The 22,969-nt window shown below is 40.3% G+C and overlaps 1 protein-coding gene and 1 long non-coding RNA gene across 3 annotated transcripts; both read right to left on the bottom strand.

The window, feature by feature from the left end:
* Positions 1-577: 577 nt before the first annotated feature.
* Positions 578-22,289, bottom strand: WRKY20 (WRKY family transcription factor family protein). 2 transcript variants are annotated; one of them, XM_006836704.4, is made up of 6 exons: positions 21,663-22,289; positions 18,986-19,171; positions 11,208-11,763; positions 10,951-11,116; positions 10,471-10,629; positions 578-1,375 (listed from the first exon to the last, which is right to left on the bottom strand). In XM_006836704.4, exons 1-6 carry the CDS (start codon positions 21,963-21,965, stop codon positions 805-807), a joined length of 1,941 nt encoding a protein of 646 aa, XP_006836767.1. In that variant the 5' UTR covers positions 21,966-22,289; the 3' UTR covers positions 578-804. The 2 variants fall into 2 exon arrangements, with proteins under 2 accessions (XP_006836767.1, XP_088705941.1); XM_088849815.1 differs by lacking the exon at positions 21,663-22,289 and adding an exon at positions 20,021-20,381.
* Positions 11,896-12,359, bottom strand: LOC148780185 (uncharacterized). The gene is made up of 2 exons (XR_016042847.1): positions 12,270-12,359; positions 11,896-12,178 (listed from the first exon to the last, which is right to left on the bottom strand). It is a non-coding gene; the product is annotated as an uncharacterized LOC148780185 (long non-coding RNA).
* Positions 22,290-22,969: the final 680 nt, after the last annotated feature.

Raw genomic sequence — 22,969 nt, 5'->3', positions numbered from 1 at the left:
CGATACAAAGGGAGGGCCTGCAACAAGCTGCAACCAAGCCAAGTCAGGTACCCTCTTCACCTAATTGCCTCATGCAAAATAATTCTTCATTTGTTGGATAAGCGAGATGTCAACCCATGTGAAGGAGCAGCTTTCCCTCGCTGAAATTATCAGCATTAGCTACAACACATCAGCATTAGCTCCACTTGAATCAATCAGAACCAAGTGTGGAAATTATCAATATTCACAAAATGGGGCCTTTCGAGAAACCATTCCCAAAACATGAAGGAAAACATCAGACTTTTATCGAAAGCATGTATCATAAAAACCCCTATCAAGTTTCCTTGACATAACCAACAGCGTACCCATCCATAACCATCCATAACGTGTTTCGAATGGTCCTCTTAGGAGAAGCCTTTCTTCTGTTACAACATGGTCGAAAGGCTTGAACCATTCTATTTTAAAACAATTCTGACTCACCTTCTCAACACGAGTGCATGAGTCGATGGAGCATCAAATCTCTAATAACTAAACCAACAAGCAATGCCAATGGGACCATCGCATTGCACTTCGCCTCTCTCTCTCTCTCACACACACATTAAATAATGTGGCTAATAACATTATAACATTCAACATAAGATACAGCATCCACTGCTTGCTCTTCAGGCAGCGGAAGCAATTTAGATTCAATAATTTACAACATATACTTGCCTCTCGAAGATTTGGGCCTCGACTTTTATTTGACTGATAAACAGAGTAAACATCTTCCATCCTGATAATGCATGTGAGAAACCAGTTACCCTGCAATTAAAAAGAAACACAAGCTCATGGACCCAGTAGTAATCTCCCCATGCTTTGATAATATGGGCCCGATGCTTCATAGACTGGCTTTGGTGTTTCAAAAGTGAAACTCTTTCTCTTCTCTACAGCATTATGAGGCTCCCCCTCTCTTACCTCACTCCCACCACCTTGAAGTGAAGAAATCGGGGTTGCTTGAATTACTTTACCAACTTCTAGACCATCAATTTGAATCGAGGATGTTGCAGAATCCAGCGTTCTAAGCTTCTCAAGGTATCTGTTGTCCAAACCGGGGCCCACCCCAACACCTAAATCTAGACTGACTGAATGATCGTAGTATGATATTTTTGTTCCCTCAGCTTGGTTAGTAGTGGTTGGTCCCAAGATTAAATTTTGAGGAGCTAAAGGGTGAGAATTGGGCGTAGGTGGACTATGGCTTATTGCGGAAAACGTGTTTTCGGAGGTGTTTGCCCGTCCTGAGGGTACATCATGGTTATGTTTGCCTTCGTATGTGGTAATGACCGACTTGGGGTCATGGGATGCCCTCTCCACATGTTTCCTTACAGGGCACCCAGCATTGGTGCATTTGTAGTAGCTCCTGCAACACATTTTCATACAGTAAATAAAGAGAAAAAGGGTGAGATACACATGCATGCAAAACATGTACGCGGAACATGCCCACACTCACCATCATGAAAATGTGCAGTATTTACGTATGTAATAGAGATGCATGTAAAATTAGACGGACATTTGTACATGTAAATGTATGTATATATATACATGAGTAGTTCGCATACACGAAATATATAGCATGCATGCGTGTCTCTAAATCATCTAATGCTAGAGAAGAAATTCATGTGCAATTACTTGGATCTTTTCCTGGGTGTCACGTGAATGCAAAGCAACTGCATATTGCCCAAAATGTACCTCATTCTCACCCACATTGTTCTACAGATGCAAAATTTTCCTATACAGTAGAACATCTAATACTTCATCTAAATAGTGGGAACCATTGATGTGCACCACCTCTCTCTCTCACACACACACACGCGTGTTCACGTATGTTCACAAAATACTAAGGTCTATGTGGTTTAACTTCAAATTTTTCGAGTGCGGATGTATAACAACAAAAGCATTAGTATCAACCAAAAAACATAACTTCAATTAAACATAGAAAAGAATGAAATGGGAGGCAGCTTTCAAACTTAGAACTCAAAAAAGATTAAGGTTAAAATTATGCCTTTATTTATAGGTAATTAAAATTAAATTTTCCTAAATAATTTAACGGAATTTATCAAAACATACCTAAAATTTGAACTATTAAACATTTTACCCCAGGTGTATTTTGATGAATTTCAAAACCCATTTCGATGTGTCATATGGGTTATTTGAAATTTCATCAAAAGAATGATGGGGAATTTGAGATAAAGAAGTGCGGATAGGACGTTAAGTAGTTCAAATCATAGGTGTAGTTCGATAAATTTCACGAAATTTAATAAATTTTCAGGTTTGGACTTTTTTTTAAAGTAATTTTAGGGTTTTGCTGTTTATGTTAAAATGAGCAAGGATGTGCAAAGCCCATCTCTGCAACTCCATTAATTGGAAGACAAACCAAATCTCAAATCAAGTATAATGCAAATATCTCATGTATATTTATCAATAACCATACAACCAAACACATCAAGATATGTCTCTAACTCAAAACGTTAATCCAGGAGTGAATCTTTTTAATATGAATCCAAACCATATTCATTATCATTTTTAGTTGCAAATCCTTGGGTCAACAACCCCAATTGTGACGAGCACAATAAACTTTATAAATTTCCACATCAAGAAACAACATAACCATAGGATGAGTGGAGCTGAGATGAGATGAGGATGTCGCGATGGATGAGTGACAAAACAAAAAGGGATAGAATTCGAAATGATACATTCGGCAGAACTTAGGTGTGGCTCCATGGGCAATAATAAGGGAAAGTAGACTTAGATAGGTTGGGCACGTGCAGTACAGACCTAATACAATATCTGTTAGAAGGTGCGAGTTGGTTCAAGTAGAAGCCTCAAAACAGGTAAGGGGTAGGCCCAAAAAGACGTGGTTGGAAGTAATAAGAAAAGATAATGGGGACTCATGGCCTCACAGAGGGTACAGCCCTTGATAGAGCAAAATGACAGCCCAGGATTCGTAAAGTTGACCCCAAATAGTTCGAAAAAGCCTCTGATGATGATACTACTATTATTTTGTTATACAAAGGAAAAGGTAAGTAGTTGTAATGCATTCCCTCATGTATGCACTCCCCATCATTATGATATATTTGAAAACTTTATCCTCATCTATTTTTCCTCCACTTGGGTTTATTCTCTCGAGATCATCTAGTTGTCCCTTCTCCATGTTCACTCCAAATGCAACAACTTCTAACCTTATTTTCCCAAGTTTCTTGGATAGATAATCCATTTGCTGTACATGACAAAACAACACACGCATCAATTTAAGCACATGGGAGTTCTTCAAGCCTGATAAGGCACACAAATGTCTCGGTGTTACCAGTTCAACAACAACTGTGATCGTTTTAGCAATGAGAGCAAAGAAACAAGATTGATCCGTTTTGATAAAATATATGAATGTACATTAGGAAATTTTTTCACATGATATTTTAGTGACATTCTGCCATCAAGATCATTGGCTGAACCCCGTATGATGCCATAGAAGTCCAATGAAAAACTTCATACAACATTGTGCCTAGGTTGCAAATGATCCAAGTTTTAAAATTCTCTGCAAGATATGTTTACAAGCCATCAATAAATATTCGCCCTAAATGGCCAATAAGAGCCCAAAAACATATATTAAGAATTAAACAATAGAGAACGGCACCATAACCATTTCTTGAAAAACTTAAATTCCGATGAATAATTGGCAGGAAAATCCTCTCATGACTCCCCAATAGCTAGGGAGCCGTCCAAGTGATTCCTTTCCTCCCTCTACTCCTCCTACGCTCACCTCTTCATCCCCTCAAAACAGCCCCTACTTTTCCACCTGCTCACTCTGTGGCCGCTCCCTCTCCTCCTCCTCACCCCCAACCCATCTCTTCTCATCCCCCCTCCCCCCCCCCCACATCCCCCTTACTCCCTCGACTTCCTGTCATGAATCTAGTTGACTAGTTGGCTTCCATGACCCTGCTTGCTCCACCAAGCTTTCCATTGCGCTCGGGGGTTCCTTCTCTCCTCACCATGACGACTTTCGCGGCATTGAGAAGTGGGCTCAAAGACTCTGGGAAATGCCAGACCTTTGTTGTACGAGGCTTTCATCGGGAAAAATCCTATTCCTCTTCCCCTCGACAGATTGTATCTTTCACTACTAGTTGCCCCGATGAGAAGTTCAAAGGAGCGACCCTATCTCTTCCCACCTGGTCATTGGACCTTGGAGCGTTTAAGCCTCAAAGGATTTGGATCAAGTTCTTCCAAATTCCCCTTCACGCATGGATCCTTTACGCGTGGCAACCGGTGTCGCCCCCCTTCCCTCTCTATTTCCGCCTGGGAGAGCCTTGCACCAGTGAAACCTTGGACCCCAAGCAATGGATCAGAGTCTCTCACCGTCGTAAGCCTCTACTGCATCGCAACCATCCATCGCCCAATCCTACCGCTCAAAGGGTAACCCAAAACCCTATCCAAGTGAACCACCCCCACTCTACCTCTCTCCTTTATCCAGCCATCCCAATTCCCAAGTCACACTCTCACTAACTCCCACCACGTGTCTCCCTACCCCTGATCCCTCTCAACTACCCCCGACATGCAGCCACCCTCACGTGGGTTAGCTGGTTCTCACCATCGTGTAATTCCCTGGCTCTCTTACCACGCTGACCCCTCTCGCTCCTTGCTTGGACACATCACCACCTTGATGGGGCCCCATCCACTGCAGCCCTCCACCGGCATGTCATCCGAGGCTACATCCCCTTCCATCACTCCTCCCTACCCACCTTGCATTATCTCAGCCGTTTGCCCCCTTGGTTCCCCTCTCGTTAAGACCAACCAACCCCCACCTCAGCTCTACCCCTTCTCTTCCTCTACTATGTCTCAGAAGCTCCCCCCACCCTTTCTCCTATCCATCACACTCCACCACATCACTCCCATTTGACCTCAGCATTTCACCAGCCCCCTCCTTCGTCTCTGAAGCTCCAGCTCCCTCTCTACCCCACTTCACCCCAGCGGCTGTGACCATCCCCCTAGTCCATTGCACCCCCTTCTCAATCAAAACCCCAATCCTTGCCCAAGGCAGCCCCTCCTCTTTTTGAAGAACTGCTGCAACTTCGTCCATGTTCTGGAAACCACCAATTTCTCTCTACCTCCATCGACTCCAGCAGCCCTTCATTTGCCAACGGCTTAACAAGCTGCTCTGCTCAAGTCTTGCCCCCTTTCAGCACCAACTCCCCCAAAGCACTGTGGCTCCCCTCTCATGCAAGAACCAAACCCCTTCATGATAAGCAACACAATCTCGTACTCTCCCCCTCCTTGCCCTCCTGCGTGCCCCCTTCCTTCCAAGTCTTTGTCCCACCTTCTCAGGTTGGCTGGTCCCAGCCCATCTCCAAGTCTCAGTTGGTCCCTCCTCCACTCCTCTTTCACCACATCCCCCCTCCCTCCTCCTTTGTTTCCTTCCCCGCCAATCCTTGGAGTTCCTATCCCCTCCCACCCATCCAGACCCCCAATCCCCTACCCCACCCTTATTTGTACCCCTATCCCAGCCCTCGTTATCCACCCCACTTCCTAGTGCTACCTCGCTGCCATCACATCTCCCATCCCCACCCCCTCCCCCCTCTCCCCTCCCTATCCACCCCCCCTCTCTCTTCTACTTCTCTCCCCTCACCACCTCCTCATCCATCTCACCCTCTGCTTCACCCATGTTCGTGGGCTCTAACTTCGTTATTGCACTTGACCAGGCCCAAGACAACGCCCCTCAGTTCAAGGCCACCAGGAAAGGCAACTGTGAACTCTCAAACCTGGTGTTTGGAATCAACTACAATAGTCCAGCCGATCTGGGGTCGTCGATTCACCCTCCCTCTTCTTCCTTGGGGGGGATCTCCTTGAAGACACTCGAATAGGCGAGCTTTACCGCTCCCTCCCCCTTCATCACGTTAATATTGTCTTGTAATGTGCACGAGCTCAGCAACCCAACAAAGCGCAATGCCATCCGTGACATCACCCACCATTCACTGGCTCTCCTAGCACTCTTTGAAACGAAGCTTCCTACACCTTCCCTAGTCCAAGTCAGACATGTTTGGGGGCGAAGGCCATGCTAATGGGTGGCCTTGCCGGCAGCAGGGGCGTCGGGAGGTATTTGGGACCCCTCCACCTATTCTCTCATCCGTTCTCACTTAGGCTTTGATGCAGGGAAATTTGGGGGAACAGTAAAATCGAAAAGAAACTATGCCAAAACCAACACAATTCAAAGAAACCTAAGGTTTCTTCTCCACACTCCAAGCTAGGGTTCCAAAAGCCTAAGTTTTTCTGTTTTTTAATTTCTAAAAATCATGTGGAATTGACCCTCTCGAGGCCCCACACACCTCTTATATATTATAATTCAATGTTAAAAACATCCCCACCCTCCCAATCTATCATCCGCCTCTTTTATTCCCTTCAACCCTACCCTTGGCCTAGACCTGGCATTCTCCTTTGGAAGGCATCAAACTTCACGCTCCTTTGGACTGTGTGGATCGAGCGCAATCGTAGCCTCTTCCAAAGACAATACAAGTCTACCGCAATTTTGTTTGACAATATCAAATTTATGGTGACTTTTTGGGCCTCTAAACATTAACTCTTCAAGGGTATCCATCACTAGGCCTTTCATCAAGACTAGCTACTCCTCCATCTTTCGCGCCCTAGGGTTCCCCGAGCCTCCCATTGGATTCCTCCTAACCCTGGTGCCATCAAGCTGAATTTTTATGGGTGTTCCCTTAGCAACCCCAGGCCGGCCGATATCGGTGGCTTGTTAAGGAACCACGAGGGTGAAATCCTAGTTTCCTACTCCAAACCTATTGGACACTTCGACTGCCAAACGGCAGAAGCTAACACACTCCTTGAAGGCCTTAGACTCTTCAACCATAGCTGGTCCTCCATCTTCATCGTGGAAGGTGATTCACACAACGTAATTCGCTGGCCCTCCACCCCCTATCCCTGGTCTCTAGCATACAATTTCAAAGAAATTGCTCACCTTTGTGCAGGCCTATCGATTTCTTGGAAACATGTTTGGCACGAAAGTAAATCACACGCAGACTCACTTGCCAAAAAAGGTGCTAATACTCAAGTGACTGAGGAATTTCTTGCAGCCTCAGTAATCACCTCAATTTGGCGAACTGCCTCATTCCTTTGATCCCCTGTATTTGTATAGGGCTCCCCTAAGGGGAGTCTCATGTTTTGGATGTGTATAGCCCTTATTCCTTTGTACATTTTGTACATTTAATACAATGTTAACATTCTTAGAAAAAACAATAGCAACTGCCTGATCCAATTATACTCTCCTTAGTTACAGCATTAAGTTATGTCCCGTCACTTAAAAATTAGGACATCAGAAAGATTCTTCACCTTCTCATAATTATTCGCCATGGACAACTCTCCTATCTTTAATCCTCTGAGTGCCACTTCCCAAAGTCTGCTCATAAATTGCTACCCAGTATCTTTCATGCCCTAACGAGATTAACCAGCCCACCAAACTCCTAAATATAGGCAAGAAAAACAATCACTATGGTCTTTAAAATATCAAGTAAAAACTAGTTTTCCAAATTTTAAAAGTCATCTATCTCTTTCACAAGCAATGGAAATCTGAACATTCGCATAAGCCCTAAACTACAACCTAGTGTGTTCTAAAATATGCAGGAAATCTATGCCCTGTACAATGGATTGCACTAGACCAGAAGGTCGTACCTTTCGACTGATTGCTGTTCATCTAAAATTAAGATTTAAAAAAACTTAAAAACAAAAATGTACGTTAAAAGCAACATCAGCCTTTGAGAGGAAAGGATGACTTATCTAAAAGCATAAGATACAATTTTCGCCCCAAAGACCCCTTAGAAAACCTAATTAAAGTTACCTGTGACTTATTTATCTTCAATGATCTGTCTTCTTCCTGCATGCTATGCTATTCACAGCAAAATTGTAGCAGCTCATGGACCTTTCCTTTTTTTTTAAACGAAGCCACATATCTCTTTCTCGAAAATTCCCAAGTTTCTTAGTTCCCAAAGCCCTTTGTTTTCCTTTCTCCACTTGAAGATTCTATTTATTTCATCACTTCTTTTATCAAAGAAGCATACTTGTTTAAACATACTTACGTGAGTCTGACACCGACCAATGATTGGAAAGCACCACAACACTTGGGAAGTCGCTCTTCCCCATATCAAGAAAGGAAGCAAGAAATCTTTACAATTTGTTAGGGCGACCAAAACTGATGAATCAAACATACAAGAAGGGTTGCAACAGAAAATGGCCAAGGAGATCCATTTTATAATAGCATATATGGGAACAATGTCGGAAGTATGTGGATATGGATAGTATTAGGGGGCACTTAAGGTGACATAATAAGGTGTGGTCCCTTGAAGATACTTTTTTGGGGTCTTAAAGGTTCAGGTTCTTGAGACAGACCTATCTCCCTGTCTCATAAACAATGAATAGAGAGATGAAATGGAATATAAACCAAAAAAAAAAATGAAGAAGATATGTAAAGCTGGAAAGAACATATTTAGAAGGGATTCACTAAAACTCAACCATAAATTGTCAGTAAGTATGGAGGACCAAAAAGGTTTATCGATCAAGAGCGAGGATGATTTAGGAGGTCATGGTCATTTAGGAGGTCACAAGGTCATGGTCATTTAGGAGGTCACAAGGTCATGGTCAACCTGAAAGTTAACTTCATCAATCAATGTGCTTTTTCCGTATGAGACACTTCTATTGGTTGCTCAGGCTCAGGGAGTTGCCCAGCCAGTAAGTTTCTTCATTTTTTATCATAGATGTGTTAATTTCAGCCCAAATTTTGGCCACAGATATTTTTGCATAATCTATCAAGTAGATAGATGATTTGAGCAAATACCGACAAATTTGATGGATTAGAAAGATCGATGATTTCAATCTAGGGTTAAACCAATATTGAAAAATCGTGATTTCTGGGCAACGATTGGTAATCTTCAATGAAATTTGTTCCCTAAGCCTATTTTTTGTGGTTTTCATCCAATCATAGGCTAGTTTCTTGACGAAAAAACACAAATCTCTGAGATTGTGTTTCTAATTCCAGATATGCTGTTCGCCAGTTAAATCAGCTAGGTCAAAACTTGAATCGTAAAACTGGTTTGGGGGTTTCAACTTGGGGTGTCTAAGGAAGCTTTGATAGAGATTGGAGGCATCTATTCACACAGAGCGCAAAGATTGGAGAGTCGGTCAGGAAATTTAAGGAAATTTCATTTTTTTTCAATTTAAAATTCACAAACTTGATGCACTTAAATTTATTTACTTGTTTCTCCATAGTACCATGAAGAAACGTCATTACCATCCATTGACCACTGGCATTTTAAAACCAGTGATGCACGAAAATTTAGTGCGCTTAAACAAAAACCACTGGGTCATTGCCATCCATTCCTTGTACGTTTTTGTACCTATAATTCAGTTAGTGATATGGATGTATAGAATTTGAGAAATAGCTCACCCTTTGTATAGAGCACCATCCTGTGGGGTTTTGTATAGAGCACCCAGGCTGTGGGATGCTTATTTTTTGCTCTCTCTTTCAACAAAGTTAACAGTTTCAAAAAAATCTAATATTTACACAGAAAGACACACATAAGCCACCAAATAAGAAAAAACCTACAACATTAAACTACTAAAGAAAAAACCACCACTAAATTGAATACAAGAGATAACCTATTGCATTGATTTGGAAAAATAAAAGATAAAAAAAAAAAAAAAAAAATTTCACATTTTGCAAAACCTTAAAAAACCAGTTCATTTTCTATATTTCTAGATATAAAACAAAGAAATCAAGAAAATGTAATGAAATTGGGGATTAAAATGGGGTGGAATGATGGGCTGGTTCCTCTCCATAAGTTGCTGAAAATTCCTACAAGGATTTGGGCTTATCTGGTAGAGAAAAAGGGAGAGTAAAATCACACCAAAATAGATCTCTCCCTCCCTCCCTCCCTCCCTCAAAAAAGCTATTTTTTAAGCCCCCAAACCCCTCCCAAATAAAAAAAGTAAAAAACCAAGGCCCAAAAATCCCTCCCAAATAATAAGAACAACCAAAATACCCCTCAAGAAATTCAAAACAACAAAAAGCGCACCTAAATGATGAAAAATGCCCCAAAACAAATAAAGAAAATGGTCTTCTTTTTGTTATTTTTTACCCCTGACCGGCTAATTCAATCTGGATGGTCAACCAGCGAGTCCACCAGTTAGATGGGTTTTCTGGTTCAGGAGGTTCAAAATTACCGGAATGCCCACCTATTCACTAGTTTCCGTTTTGGACTGGCAGTTAGAACCTACTCTTACAATAGCCACTACTTATAATCGGTCTTACAATTGAAAACATGTATTGATACATGTGAGCACATTACTACATGTTGATATTATTCACACAGAAAGTAACAAGAAACTTGTTGGGCCAAGCAAACATAGGTAAGCCAATCAAAAGATGGTAACACAGGCACATACAACCCAGAATTTTCGTACCTTGGATTAGGATTTCCTTTCACTACTTTCTGCCCATATTTACGCCACCGGTACCCATCATCAAGAATATCAACTTCACTTGTAGTTTGAACAACAACACGTGGCTCACGGGTTGATCTGCAGAGTAATGCAGAATCAACAGCACTAAATTCCCTCTTCCTGTTTCATCAATGGTGACAATTGCATTAGTAGATCCCGGCGCACCATCTCATACACAAATCATTAATCACAAGAGAAAGTATAACATAGTGCAATGGACTATGCTTTCTCATCACCATAAACCAAAATCACGGATGGCAATGGAGAGAGAATGCAACCAATCGGAGTTCACGCCCGGTTCCGGTCAGTCTCAATCTCTCTCCATCACCTTCCGTCGTGTCAATGGATGGCAATGACCCAGTGGACTAAGGTTTCTCCGTAGTCAATGTACTAACATATACTTTCCCTAATGACAATATTGATCAATTAAACAGAAAGGACCTGCGTTTTGACTCAGGATCATCATCCTCAACTTCATCGCGAGTCTTATTAGCTTGGACACTGCCACTTTCGGTATCATCTTCACTAGCTGAGACAGATGATAGCTCAGGGGTACCATTTGGATCCATATAATTACAGAACTGTCCTTGGGCATTTGATGATTTATCTGCAGGATATCAAAGAACCATCTGTTGCTACTGTTTGACTGGAAAAGAAAAGAAAAATCACCATAAAGGCTGACCAAATTTATTACATACCTTCGGCATTGATAGAAGAACGAAATAGTTCAGATCTTTCCTCTCCTTCTTGGATAGCTTGAACAGAACCAACAGCTAATCGACGGCTTGGCTGGGGCTTAGGATGATCGTGCTGACCCTTATAGTTGATATCAGTAATCCTTCCATCAAGAGAGCGCTCCATTATTTTCTTCACTTGACAGTTGGGATATGTGCACTTGTAATAGCTCCTTGGAAACTCACTACCCTTAACCTGTTTCTGACCATATTTACGCCAGTTAAACCCATCTTCTGAGGACCTCTCTACAACAGTCAGTGGGCTTGATCCTTTTTGAATTCCACTACTAGAACATTGTCGGGCTTGCAATTCCTCAGAAGAAACTCCATTGGAACCATTAACTTGGGAAGAGGCCATATGGGACGGGAGCGTTGGAGAGGTAATAGAGAGGCTCAGTTCATGTTCAGTGAGGGCTACATGCTCATTCTTGGCAGAAGTTACATCGACGGAAGAAGTGAGCGATTGTGTCTGGACTTGTGAGAGCTTTTCGCATTGCTGGTAGTTTGTGCTAGAAGAGGCCTTCATGAATTACAATAGATTTAAGAAAAATTACAAATTGAAAAGGCAATCACAAGCCAACCTACTGCACAGGAACTAACTACATCTACGTTAGAAAGAAAGAAAAAAAAATCTCAAACAACAGAACATAAGAAAAACAAGTATACCAGTCTGCTAACATACATCTAGTAATGCCTCTAATCAAGGCAAAGGCATTCATTTTAGCATTTCACATTGTTTGAGTTTACCTGTTCACATTTAAAACTTTATTCCCATGCTTTTGCACATGTACAATTGGCCTTCAATATATAAAGGGAAAACCCTTTGTGTTCCTACAGAAGCACTTAAGATGGTGCTCCACAACTTTGAAACCACTTTTGAGGTAGGCAGGTAAGGGACCCAGAAAAGCACCGAAATATCTCCAAACCACACCAACCTTCAGAATAACATTCGATTTTGAGCTTCAAAAAATTAATGGAAAAAAAGAAAAAAAAAAACTCTAAATTCATAAGATCCATAGACTAGACCTGAATCTCGGGGAGTGGAGGCTTGGAATATTTTGAAAAAGCTCCTAATCATGCTCCTTGAAATAAGATTTGATTCGCCACTCCTAATCCCTTTCATCCACCATCCATTTAAACAAACAGCCTAAATCAGATTTTGGAGTGGCAATAGGGTTGTAGCATTGTTGGAGCGCTAAATCCAAAAAAAATCAGAGATTATTTCAGAAGGGAGGAGACTGGTTTGAATCTTTTATGGGTCAATCACCCACTTCATAAGTGTTTTTTTGGAGTGGGGAAGCATGTTTTGGTGTTCCTGTGGGAACACGAAAAGATTCCCATTCATAAATCAACATTTAAAGTAAGGTTTTGTGCCTAAATTCAGATCAAAGATCACGAACCTAAACTTTGCCACGTTATACCCAGTTGAAGGCTTTATAAATTGAAGAAAAATAAAATTCTTTGGAAATAATATTCAAATGAAATTTATAAAGAAATATGGGAGATGATGAATTGAACTATCATCTTCGGGATCAAAAAAGGAAATTCATATAATTCCCATTTCGACAAGTGCACAATGCCAATACATGAATGTAGAGAAATACATATACAGATAGGCTAAGTCAAACAAGCGAAAAAAGGTACAGTATAGAATATTTTCGCTCCTAATCTAGTAGCCAATCACACATTATCCAAGAAGAAATATTCTTCCTAAAACAACATCCATGTATCCATTCAGCTATAATATAATGCAAAACTGATGAACAATTTGTGGCCTATGCTAGAAACAAAAAATAGGAAAAACAATAAGCACAGCTTGCCAGGTCATATGACTCGAGCCAGTGAGACAAGCCAATGTAAACATTGGGCAAATCACTGAAGTCTCACCAAGCCAAGTAATTTGCCTGACTTGGGTCTGCAATCTAGTGAGATGTATCGACTCATTCTTCAATCATCTCAGTGAATGAGGAAACAATGCCTCAATGAAAGATGTGGCTTTGTAGAATTTGAGGCTATAAAATTTAAAAAAAAAAATCTTCTTTTTTTATTATTGAATATGAATTCTACTTACAAGTTTCACAATACACTGCTATAATGGAAAATTAAAACCCTAAATACAACCTAGGACTTCTTCTTTTTCTGCCAAACTGAGTAGACACAATCCAAGAATAAAAACCAAGCTTCTACTATCAATTTAAGTAAAATTAATGTTCCTAAAAATATAGAACAAATATGCAAATAAGACTGAAAAATAAAACTAAACAGCTTGGAAGACTTACTCGATCGTGCCTAGGGTTACCCCCATAGCACTCGGTACACTCCATACCTGATTTCCTGACTGATGGCACAGCACTTTTGATCCTATCGGTCGTGCTGGAATTTCGGAGCTAGGAAGCTTGTCTAGGCAATACCTCTCAAATTACAACATATCATGAAGGCATAAACCCTCATAGGCTGGGCGTACCACTCTTTTCTCTTCACAAACCCTAATTAGGGTTTGGCGTGCCACCCATATTTTCTTTCTTATGGGTAGTGTGCCACTTTGGAGAGAAGGGAGAGAGTAAATTTCAGCCATCTACTCCACAAATCAGCCGTCATGACTTAAGGAGGAATATTAGGAACTTTATCCCTTTAATATTTGACCCACGTCCACTTCTAGTCCAAATAGGATTAGACCAATTTAAAAACCTTTTAGAACTTCCTAATATCTCTTTCAAAACTATAGGAAATCAAAGATAATATTATGGTCAAACTCACTCCTACAAAAATAGGACAACTTTTCTTTTTAAAATTCTTTTCTTTTAAAACATTATGTATCCATCAAATTTAAAAAAAAAAAAAAGAGAGAGAGAGAGTGGAGCATGCCAGCACCTATGGGTGACATGCTGTCCCATGGGCCCCACGCCCCACCCATGGGGTGTGGCACACATGGGGCTAGATCCAAGGGCCCCACATGTGCCCTTTGCTTATTCTCATAGTATCAAAGATACCATTTTAAGGAATTTTACAGTAGAAATAAATTTTAAAAATTCTGAAAATTTTCTAAAGATCACAAAAACATTTCTTATATTGAATTGACTATAAGGGCACTCCACTTGAACCAATGAACATGGTCCACAACTGTCTTCTCAAACCAACCCAATGAAACTCATGACCCACAGTCTCATGCAGGGCCTCATGATCAGCTCGTCAAAGTTGACCAATAAACAACATAACCACAATCCTGGAATGTGGATCACAACCGCCTCTTCCCCCCACCCCCCTGAACAATCCAACAACCCAAGAGCTAATCAAGCACAAATCACTATAGTGCAAAAGGACCCTCTTCTCTATGCACATGTACACGTATCCCTCTTCAAAGTTACTTCCCGATAATGCGGCTGTCATATATACAAGTCGTATGAAAGTTTCTTAAGGACTTAGCTTTTGCTCTTACAAGCCTACATCCGCACATAGAAGACCACTCAGTTCTCCTGGCCCATAAACCATCCCTGGGCATCTCTCCGACCTCAACAAGGTATGACCCTCAGTAAACCTTTATCGATAGTGCCACATGCCTAAAGGTAAGAGTTTTGGACATGACCAAAACCATAGACCGCCTAAACCTTGGTCAGTCAAACAATACACACTCCCATTGAAGTGTATAATCCATTATAAATGTCTTTTTACATGCTTTCACTGCCTTTAAAGCCCACAAACCCCAACAATCGAGGGACTTGTGTCTAAGTCACTTGTGTCAAAAAGCATTTTATTTTTTTAGCTAAGTTACTTATGTCAAAAGGCATAATTCATCCATTTTTGCACATGCAAATGAAATTTATACAAATGACATTTTAGAATCTCACAAGAGCAATGTGCAAAGCTCCAATTTTCTTTACATGGCATGGACGAGAAACCATAAGTGAAATAGATTGATTAAGCTAAAACTTAGGGAGGGGAAGGGCACGATTCTTCAGGTGTTAGTAAACGAAAAGGATGCAGTTGAAAGGCTTATTGTGCTTGAACTTAAGATGCAGGATTCTTGGTTCCAAGAAGGGTCCTTGGATAAGAGAACACTTACAGAGATGGGCGAGGATTGTGGATTATTATCCTTTTTCATTTTGTCACTACATCCACAATTTCTCTTATGTCAATAACTCCAATTAACTCAAATGAGACGAAAGATTCTTTTTCACAAGAAGAGGTCGCCTTCTCTTAGATTGGGCTCTGATGGAAAGCCACGAGGCCTTGGCTCCCCCACAAGTATAACACACAAGGAGACCATAAGAATAAAGTTTTCAGGTACGTTTCCAGATTTAATTGGGTTAGGATAAGCAATCTAGAAGTGCACGTCATCCTGCAAAGTTTAGAACAAAAGGATTTAAATGCATTGAAGTCTCCTATATTGAGTAAGGGTCACTTAAGGCAAGTCTACGGGGGAGGATCTAGTGAGGTTAAGGTAAAGGGCATAGTTGCTAAGCTTTTTAGGAATTGGAAGCGTGGAATCACGAGCGCCTAGAAGATTCCTATGGTAGGAAGCATCGTCCGTAAAATGCATATTGTAGGAATCAAGATTCATACTTTCTGAGAATAGAAAGTTTGGAGGGGTATGGGTTGATAGCATGTGCTCGAAGAGCCCATTCGCCTCCTTAAACTTCCCATACTTCAAAAGCACTTTCAAAAGTGAATTGCACGTTGCGGCGTTCATCTTGAACCCCTTATCAAGTAGGGAATTGTATGAGTCCATGGCCAACTTCTCGTCTCCCTTCCCAAAGTACCCCTCCATCAGAGTAGCATGGACTATACCATCATAGACCAAGCACCTCTCAGCCAATTCCTCAAACAATTCAAGGGCCTTCTCCATTTGATCCAACTTAATGAAGGTCTCAATAAGGGTATTATCGAACAAAGAATCAGCACCATGGCCTCTATTGAGTATTAAGGTGCCTACCTTTTGGATATCGTGCAACCAACCAATTGGAACCACATCGGAGAATCATCAGGAAATGAGTGTCATAGGGCAAAAGGTTTGAGGTTCTAGAGTATCCTTGACCAATAATCCTTCAGCATTAGAAACAATTCCTTGAGTATTGGAATTGAGGTCCTCGACGGTCCTCAAGACCTGAACAAGGGTGCCCCTAGTGCTGAAATTGATGTATTGAACGGCCATAATCACGGTTCCCAACAGGAATTGGAATCAAGGTCGAGTGCCTTAAAATTAGATTTGAGGTTTACCAGGGTTATAGATTGAATGACGAAAGTAAAAATACTTGATTTATTATTAATAAAATTTAAAAAGAAAGATATTTAGTTGGGGTTCTCAAAATTTAGGAAAGATGTTAAGTAGTTTTATGCCACAGAATTTTTAGGCACCAATACATTAATCAATAATAAATTTTAAATAACAGAATGTTTGACTAGTCCACTAGGGAATGTCGATATATATACATAAGAATAAAATTTTGTCGAATCTGGATTCAAAATAGCTCAGATTGCTATTCATAAAAATTGGAAGTAATATTCCTTGTTGATTAAATCATTGTTTTGTACACCTATGAACCACAATATTTGATGTTGTGGAATCTGGATCTCAAAAGAAAAAAGGAAAATAAAAAAAGGATCAAGATTCTATAAACGTGGCAAGAGATTCCTAACTTTAACGAATCGAGTTCCATGGAGGACTATCACCAAATCAAGATCGGAAGCAACAGGTAACCATGGTTTGGGTTTGAATTAAAGAGTTTTAACAGAAGTTAAGGTTACTGAAATTTAATGGTCCAGCAACATACAACGATGAAAAAACACATCTTGATTGGGTTACAAGGTAGAAAAAACTGATCGAAGGTATATGGTTAGGGTTTGTTAGGGGCTGGTTTTCCTATGTTTAGAAAGAGATTTTGGGATACTGAGGTCAGTTTTCCACAACATTTTGGTAGGGTGACACAATAGAGAAAGAAGATCTAGGAAGAAGAAAAAACCAGCACTTGTATAAGGTGTCAACACCACATGACAACTAGAATTCTATGGTAACCTTATGCAAATTGGAGAACTAAAATTTTGTTGGTATAAACACAACCAAAAATGAGGGCTCAACCATGAAAAAGAGGCATCAACCCATTAGTATGGAATCAACACCTTTAAACAAAAGCAAACTTTATTCTCAACTTCAAACAAAAGAAAATTTTCATCTTCCATTCAGCCAAGATTTAGGCCGAACATCTGAATTAGGTAAATCCTAGAGAGAGTAACCATAAATCTCAGACAGATGTGCAATTTGAAATTTGAAATTTGAAACACCTCAAACAGACATCTGGGTGAAAGTTATTTTTTAAAAAAAGCAGCCTCCATCATGCTCAAAGGGGAACCTAGAATGCATCTTATAAATTTGTTGAGGAAAATGTCAAGGGGGTAAATACCATAGGTATGCTAAAGAAAATGACCAAAAAGTAAATAAATAAAAGGCACTAATCAAATATAAAAACTAAATATCCAAGTGGCAATAAAGGGCACAATAAGATTGGGCAATGAAATATTCCAAAAAAAAAAGCAAGGATGATACCGAGTCATCACCATCAATATGATTACTATTCCATTAATACAAGGTTCTCTCTCTCTCTTTTGGTTTCTAATACAAAGAATACAAATGTTCCCGCCTCCCTCGCTCCCTCCCTCCCTCACAAGAACATCAAAGAAGCCTATACGTCAGAAGCAAAGGCACATGGAGTGCACAAAAGGTACCAAATCCAAAGGGAATGGACCTGCAGCACTCAGCAAAGTTGTGACGCAAAATTTCAGTTTGACAAGTATAGTGGCAAACCAAATGTTGATGGCCTGTAATCAGTTTACTTGAAGGTGGAGTTCATGAGATCTCATCAATCAGAGCAGTGTATCAAAGTGGGGGTGCGCACTGTTGGATGGTGGCATCATTTTCTCCATTCTATAGTTAACGTCAGTAGTATTTATCCCATTGTATCCAATCATTTTCCCTTGATGGAAGCTTTACTAGTTTACCAAAAACTCAAGAGAAAACAACGAATGATCAAGAGTAGAACTAATCAGACCATAAACAGTTTATCAACACCTTCTCACTTCTAGTGACCTCCAAGATTTTTTGTTTTTTTTTTTTTTTTTCTGGATACATGGAGATTAATGAGTAGCATCTCATAAACTTAAATCGTTCAAGGACAGTTGCCAAAACCACTAAAGCGAACTTGCACGAACTCTTCTCATTTTATCATGAATAGCCATGTGACAGGCTCTACACATTTTCATGTTGCAGTATGTGAAGATATGGAAAGGTAAGTTTTTATTAACAATAAGTTAGTGATAGGAATCATATAAGCAGTATTCATGTGCATTAGGAAACAACAATATCAGTTTGTACTCTTAGTAATAATTTGGCAGATGACTAAGATATTTTTGTTGAGAACAGGTTTTTTTTTTTTTTTTTTTTTTTGAGGAAAGGTTAACTTTATTTTTGTTGAGAACAGTTATGAAAGCATTCCACTTTATGAGGCACGATTGCCACATCTACATAGACTAGATTGAATTGATAAATGTTATTGAACACCAATAGTTTCTTTATTCAATGACAAACATGGCTTCAGTTCTCACTTAGACAAAGATCTCATGTCGCTCTTAATTTCTGATAAATCCAGATATGAAATACAACAACAGATTCCAGATGGAATATTTTTCAATGCAGTGTCACTAATTTAACTTCTAATTGCACTCCACCAACGAAGAAATAAGTGTTCAATTACCAAATCTCCCAGTGAAGGTTGGCCCGATTTGATGTGTGGTTTAAATACGAACCAAGCAGAACCCCCATCTTCATCATGACAAGGTTTAGAGTCATCCGGTTTAGAAGAACCTGGATCAGGCTTGACAGCATTGTAAAGAAATGGTGGCAACATGAACGAACCTGTAGTTGGGGATGGCTCTGCATGCTGGTTCAGAAAAGAAAGCATATTTCACTATTGTTCTCATTGATAAACAGCTCAGGAACAATAGAAATATGTTAAACTTAGGGCAAAAAAAGAAGTCACAATAACCAGTTTCTAGATTTCTCTTATTCTAGTAAGCTCCTTAAAATATTCTAGACCAATATAGCTAACTTCTTGCAAGAGGGTGGAACAAGATGTTTAAAGAATTACATCATATGTTGAAAAAAAGAATAATTCCTGCAATGGTGACATAAGTAGTGAATGAGTGTTTTTAAACTAACTAGTAATAATTAAAAGTTGAAGTATATCAAAATTCTTAAATAACGAAAATGCAACAACACATTTAAGAATTCAAGAGAAATTGGGATCTCCGATTGTTAAGTAACCAGAATTTGCTGATACACTAACAGGGTTTGAAGCAATAGGGAACTTCGTCTTGTTAATACAACTCCATGTGACTTTGCCACTTTTTTCTTTCTTCTTTTTTTTCTTTTTTTCTTTGATATGTTAATGGTGGGAATGGAGGGTGGGACGTTATGTTGAGGCATCTACCCCCTAACCACCGATGCCCCAACCCCAACTTCAAGTGACTTTGCCTCACCATCTCTACCCATGAAAAACCAGGCATCATTGAATGTATTACACCCAACATGACCTGAACCAATTATCTAATTAATCAGTGATAGTCATAGACACTGCCAAATCATATTATAAAAGATAAACTCAAAAGTCTCGACATCATTGCTTTGTTGCCATAACCTGAATGAATAATATGCCAAACAATGCCAAAAAAAAACTTTACATGAGGAATGTCTTCTAAAACTAGAAGATCACAGGATCCATGGATAATACCAATTTGGGTGTCTCTTCCTCCATCTTTCTACCCCCCAAAAGCTGCTATAATCGATTTGGAATATGTTATGTTGGTCTGAGGGTCTAAAGTTTTGACAAAGACTTATGCTATAATAGCTAAGATAAACAGGAATGTCATGCGACTAAACGGAAAAGGTGGTCAGTTTTAGACCATAACCTACTGGTATGGAGCTCTTCATCTCAACTTATAGGTTCCAATTCAAGTCCCATACTTGGCTTATCTCAAAAGGAGGAGGGCAGAGAGAAACAAAATGGAAACTCATAAAGATGATACCAGAAGAACCAAATTCAACCTATACAGGGAAACCAATATTAAAAGCACAGGAAAAAGAAAGACCTACTTCTCCAAAAGCAGGAGAATAGAGGGAAAAAAGCAGGAAAAACATTGGTCACGAGTAAAGCCTGCCTTTAGAGAATAGCCATCAGATGAAGTGTACCAGCATAAAGGGGACCCCAACAATGGGCACCATAAGCAGGCATCAGAATCTAGCTATTTAACGGCTACAAAGCTTTCCCATTTATACTCAGAACAAAAAGGGACCCCAAATTCTCTCTCTCTCTCTCTCTCTCTCTCTCTCTCTCTCTCTCTCTCTCTCTCTCTCTCACCCCAAACGCCACAATATAAAAGCTTTTTCATCAGAATGGAACCCACAATTTCCATCAGTTCCCTCTCTTTATCATTAACCATTACAATAAAAAGCACCAATCTATGAAAATAACATGATATATAAAGGAAGGAATATCGAGACACCAAGAACTTATCAAGCATTTGCATCATGGAATCAATGACACAACGCTGAGTCACAGATTAAACCTCCAAATAGGTGGTCACAAATTTACAGATCAAATGAGCTCTCAAAAATATTGTTCCACAGGTCAAATTTTGATAGATGGAACTTCATCTTTTTGAGCCTATTAATTTCCAAATTGAGTGGAAAATGCAAACAAAAATCCAAAAATTAAAAAGGTTTCAAGCTTTGGAGAAATCCATCCAGTAGAAAGAGAGAGAACTATAAAGTTTTCACTTTTCATCTAGATAGAGAGTACTATAATTTTTTAATGCCCAGGAAAAACCCAAAAGTTTCAATTTTTCGAAATACTCATTTAAAAGAGAGGGAGAGAAAAGAATGAAATGTAAATTCCTAATCGGTCCGGAGCCATAAACAACCCAAAACTTCCAATTTCTAGAGATACCATCCAGGAGAGAGAGAGAGGGAGAGGAATGCACAATAATTTCCTACAAATAACTAAATATCAAAAACTCAGAAGCTCCAATCCTTAATAAACCCCATCCAGAAGATAGAGAGAGAGGGAGAGAAATGCACAATAATTTCCTACAAATAACTAAATATAAAAAACTCAGAAGCTCCAATCCTTAATAAACCCCATCCAGAAGATAGAGAGAGAATGAGTAATTCACTGTAATTTCCAAATAATACAGACCTAAGGAAAACCCAAAGTTTCAACCATTATAGCTACCCACCCATGAGCTAGAGAGACAAGAATGTACCCACTGTGCAAAAACCACCAATGCCCCAAAAATTTCAAATACACATACCCATCAAGGAGAAAGGAAGAGAGAGAGAGTTTACATTCAAGAGAGAGAAGCATTGAATCAAACCTGCATGTTAGAGAGAAGCACAGGGGAGTCAAGCATGGCGGATGGGCTCAAGATGGGTGGGCATGAGGAGCGCCCAATGGGGAGATTTGCAGGCGAAAGAGCCTTGTATCGAGCTGTGCTCAAACCTCCAAGCCCTCTGCTCCCGAGCCCACCATGACCCACTCTCTGCAAATTCCCATCTCTCTCTTCTTCTCTCTCCTCCTTTTTATCTTCTCTATGATGGGATTGCTCCTCTGGTTCAGAGCTTGGGGACCTTTCTCCCTCATCCTCTCTCTCTCTTTCTTGTTCCAAGTGGGTCGCCATTAGAGTTAAGAGAGAGAAAAAGAGGGGTTTTTTAGCCAATTTATAGGAGGCGCGAGGGTGGGGTTTGGGCAAACATTTAATGGCGTTTTGAGGGTTGTGTGTTTTTGTTGCATGTCAGGGTCGGACGCAGTTGACTTGCTTAACACCGTAATTATTAATTAAGAGAGAGAAAGACGAAGTGCTATAATGATGTAGAGAGAGAAATATCCTAGTAGAGAGATATGGTAGGAGAGATGCAGTGATGGAGAAGAGTTCATGAACAGGAAAATAATAAATTTAGAGAGAGAAAGTTGCTACGATGGGGTGGAGAGATGTGTCCACGAAAGATATTAAGCCAAGGTAGATTTCGCATCTCTAGGAGTGGCAATGGGATCGGAGGCCTGCCCTATCCCCTCGGGTCCGGTCGGGTCGGGTCGAACTAGATTCAAATTCACCTAATTCAGACTCGGGTCTGAAAATATTGCGTGGGACCTAGACCTAAACCCATTAAGATCCAAACCTAGACTCAAACCCAGACCTAGACCCGTTTGGATCCAAACCCAGAACCAGACCCAGACCCAGACCCAAACCTAGACCCGATTGGATCCAAACCAAGACCCGATCGGATCTGAAAATATAGTGCTTGGTGCAAGATTTGGACCCAAACCCGGCCTATTGAAATCAATTTTTAAACCTATACCTGGACCCAGATTGGGTCTACCCTTTAGGTCTTAGTTTTTGGGTCGGATCCGGTCCCTTGCCACCCTTATTTAGCTCAATCGGCCCGGCCATAAAAAAAAAAAATAGGTATGGGCCACAAATTGTTGCTTAAGGGTTGGGCTAGGATCAATATCGGCTGATTCAGCCTTATTTTCTCTTTTAATTTTAATTTTATTTTATTTTAGCCTAACCTAGCATTAATAGGCATGAGCCAGCCTTATAGGGACAAGGGCCCCTATAAGGACATAGCCAAGGCCGGGCTAGGGCTAGGGCTAGGGCTAGGGCTAGGGCTAAGGCAGGCTTGC

The sequence above is a fragment of the Amborella trichopoda genome, chromosome 10, assembly GCF_054954075.1.
Source record: "Amborella trichopoda isolate Santa Cruz 75 chromosome 10, AtrichopodaSantaCruz75HAP2 v2.0, whole genome shotgun sequence".
Lineage (NCBI taxonomy): Eukaryota > Viridiplantae > Streptophyta > Magnoliopsida > Amborellales > Amborellaceae > Amborella > Amborella trichopoda.
The sequence above is the reverse complement of the archived record's forward strand: the minus strand, read 5'-3'. Positions and strand labels throughout refer to the sequence as shown.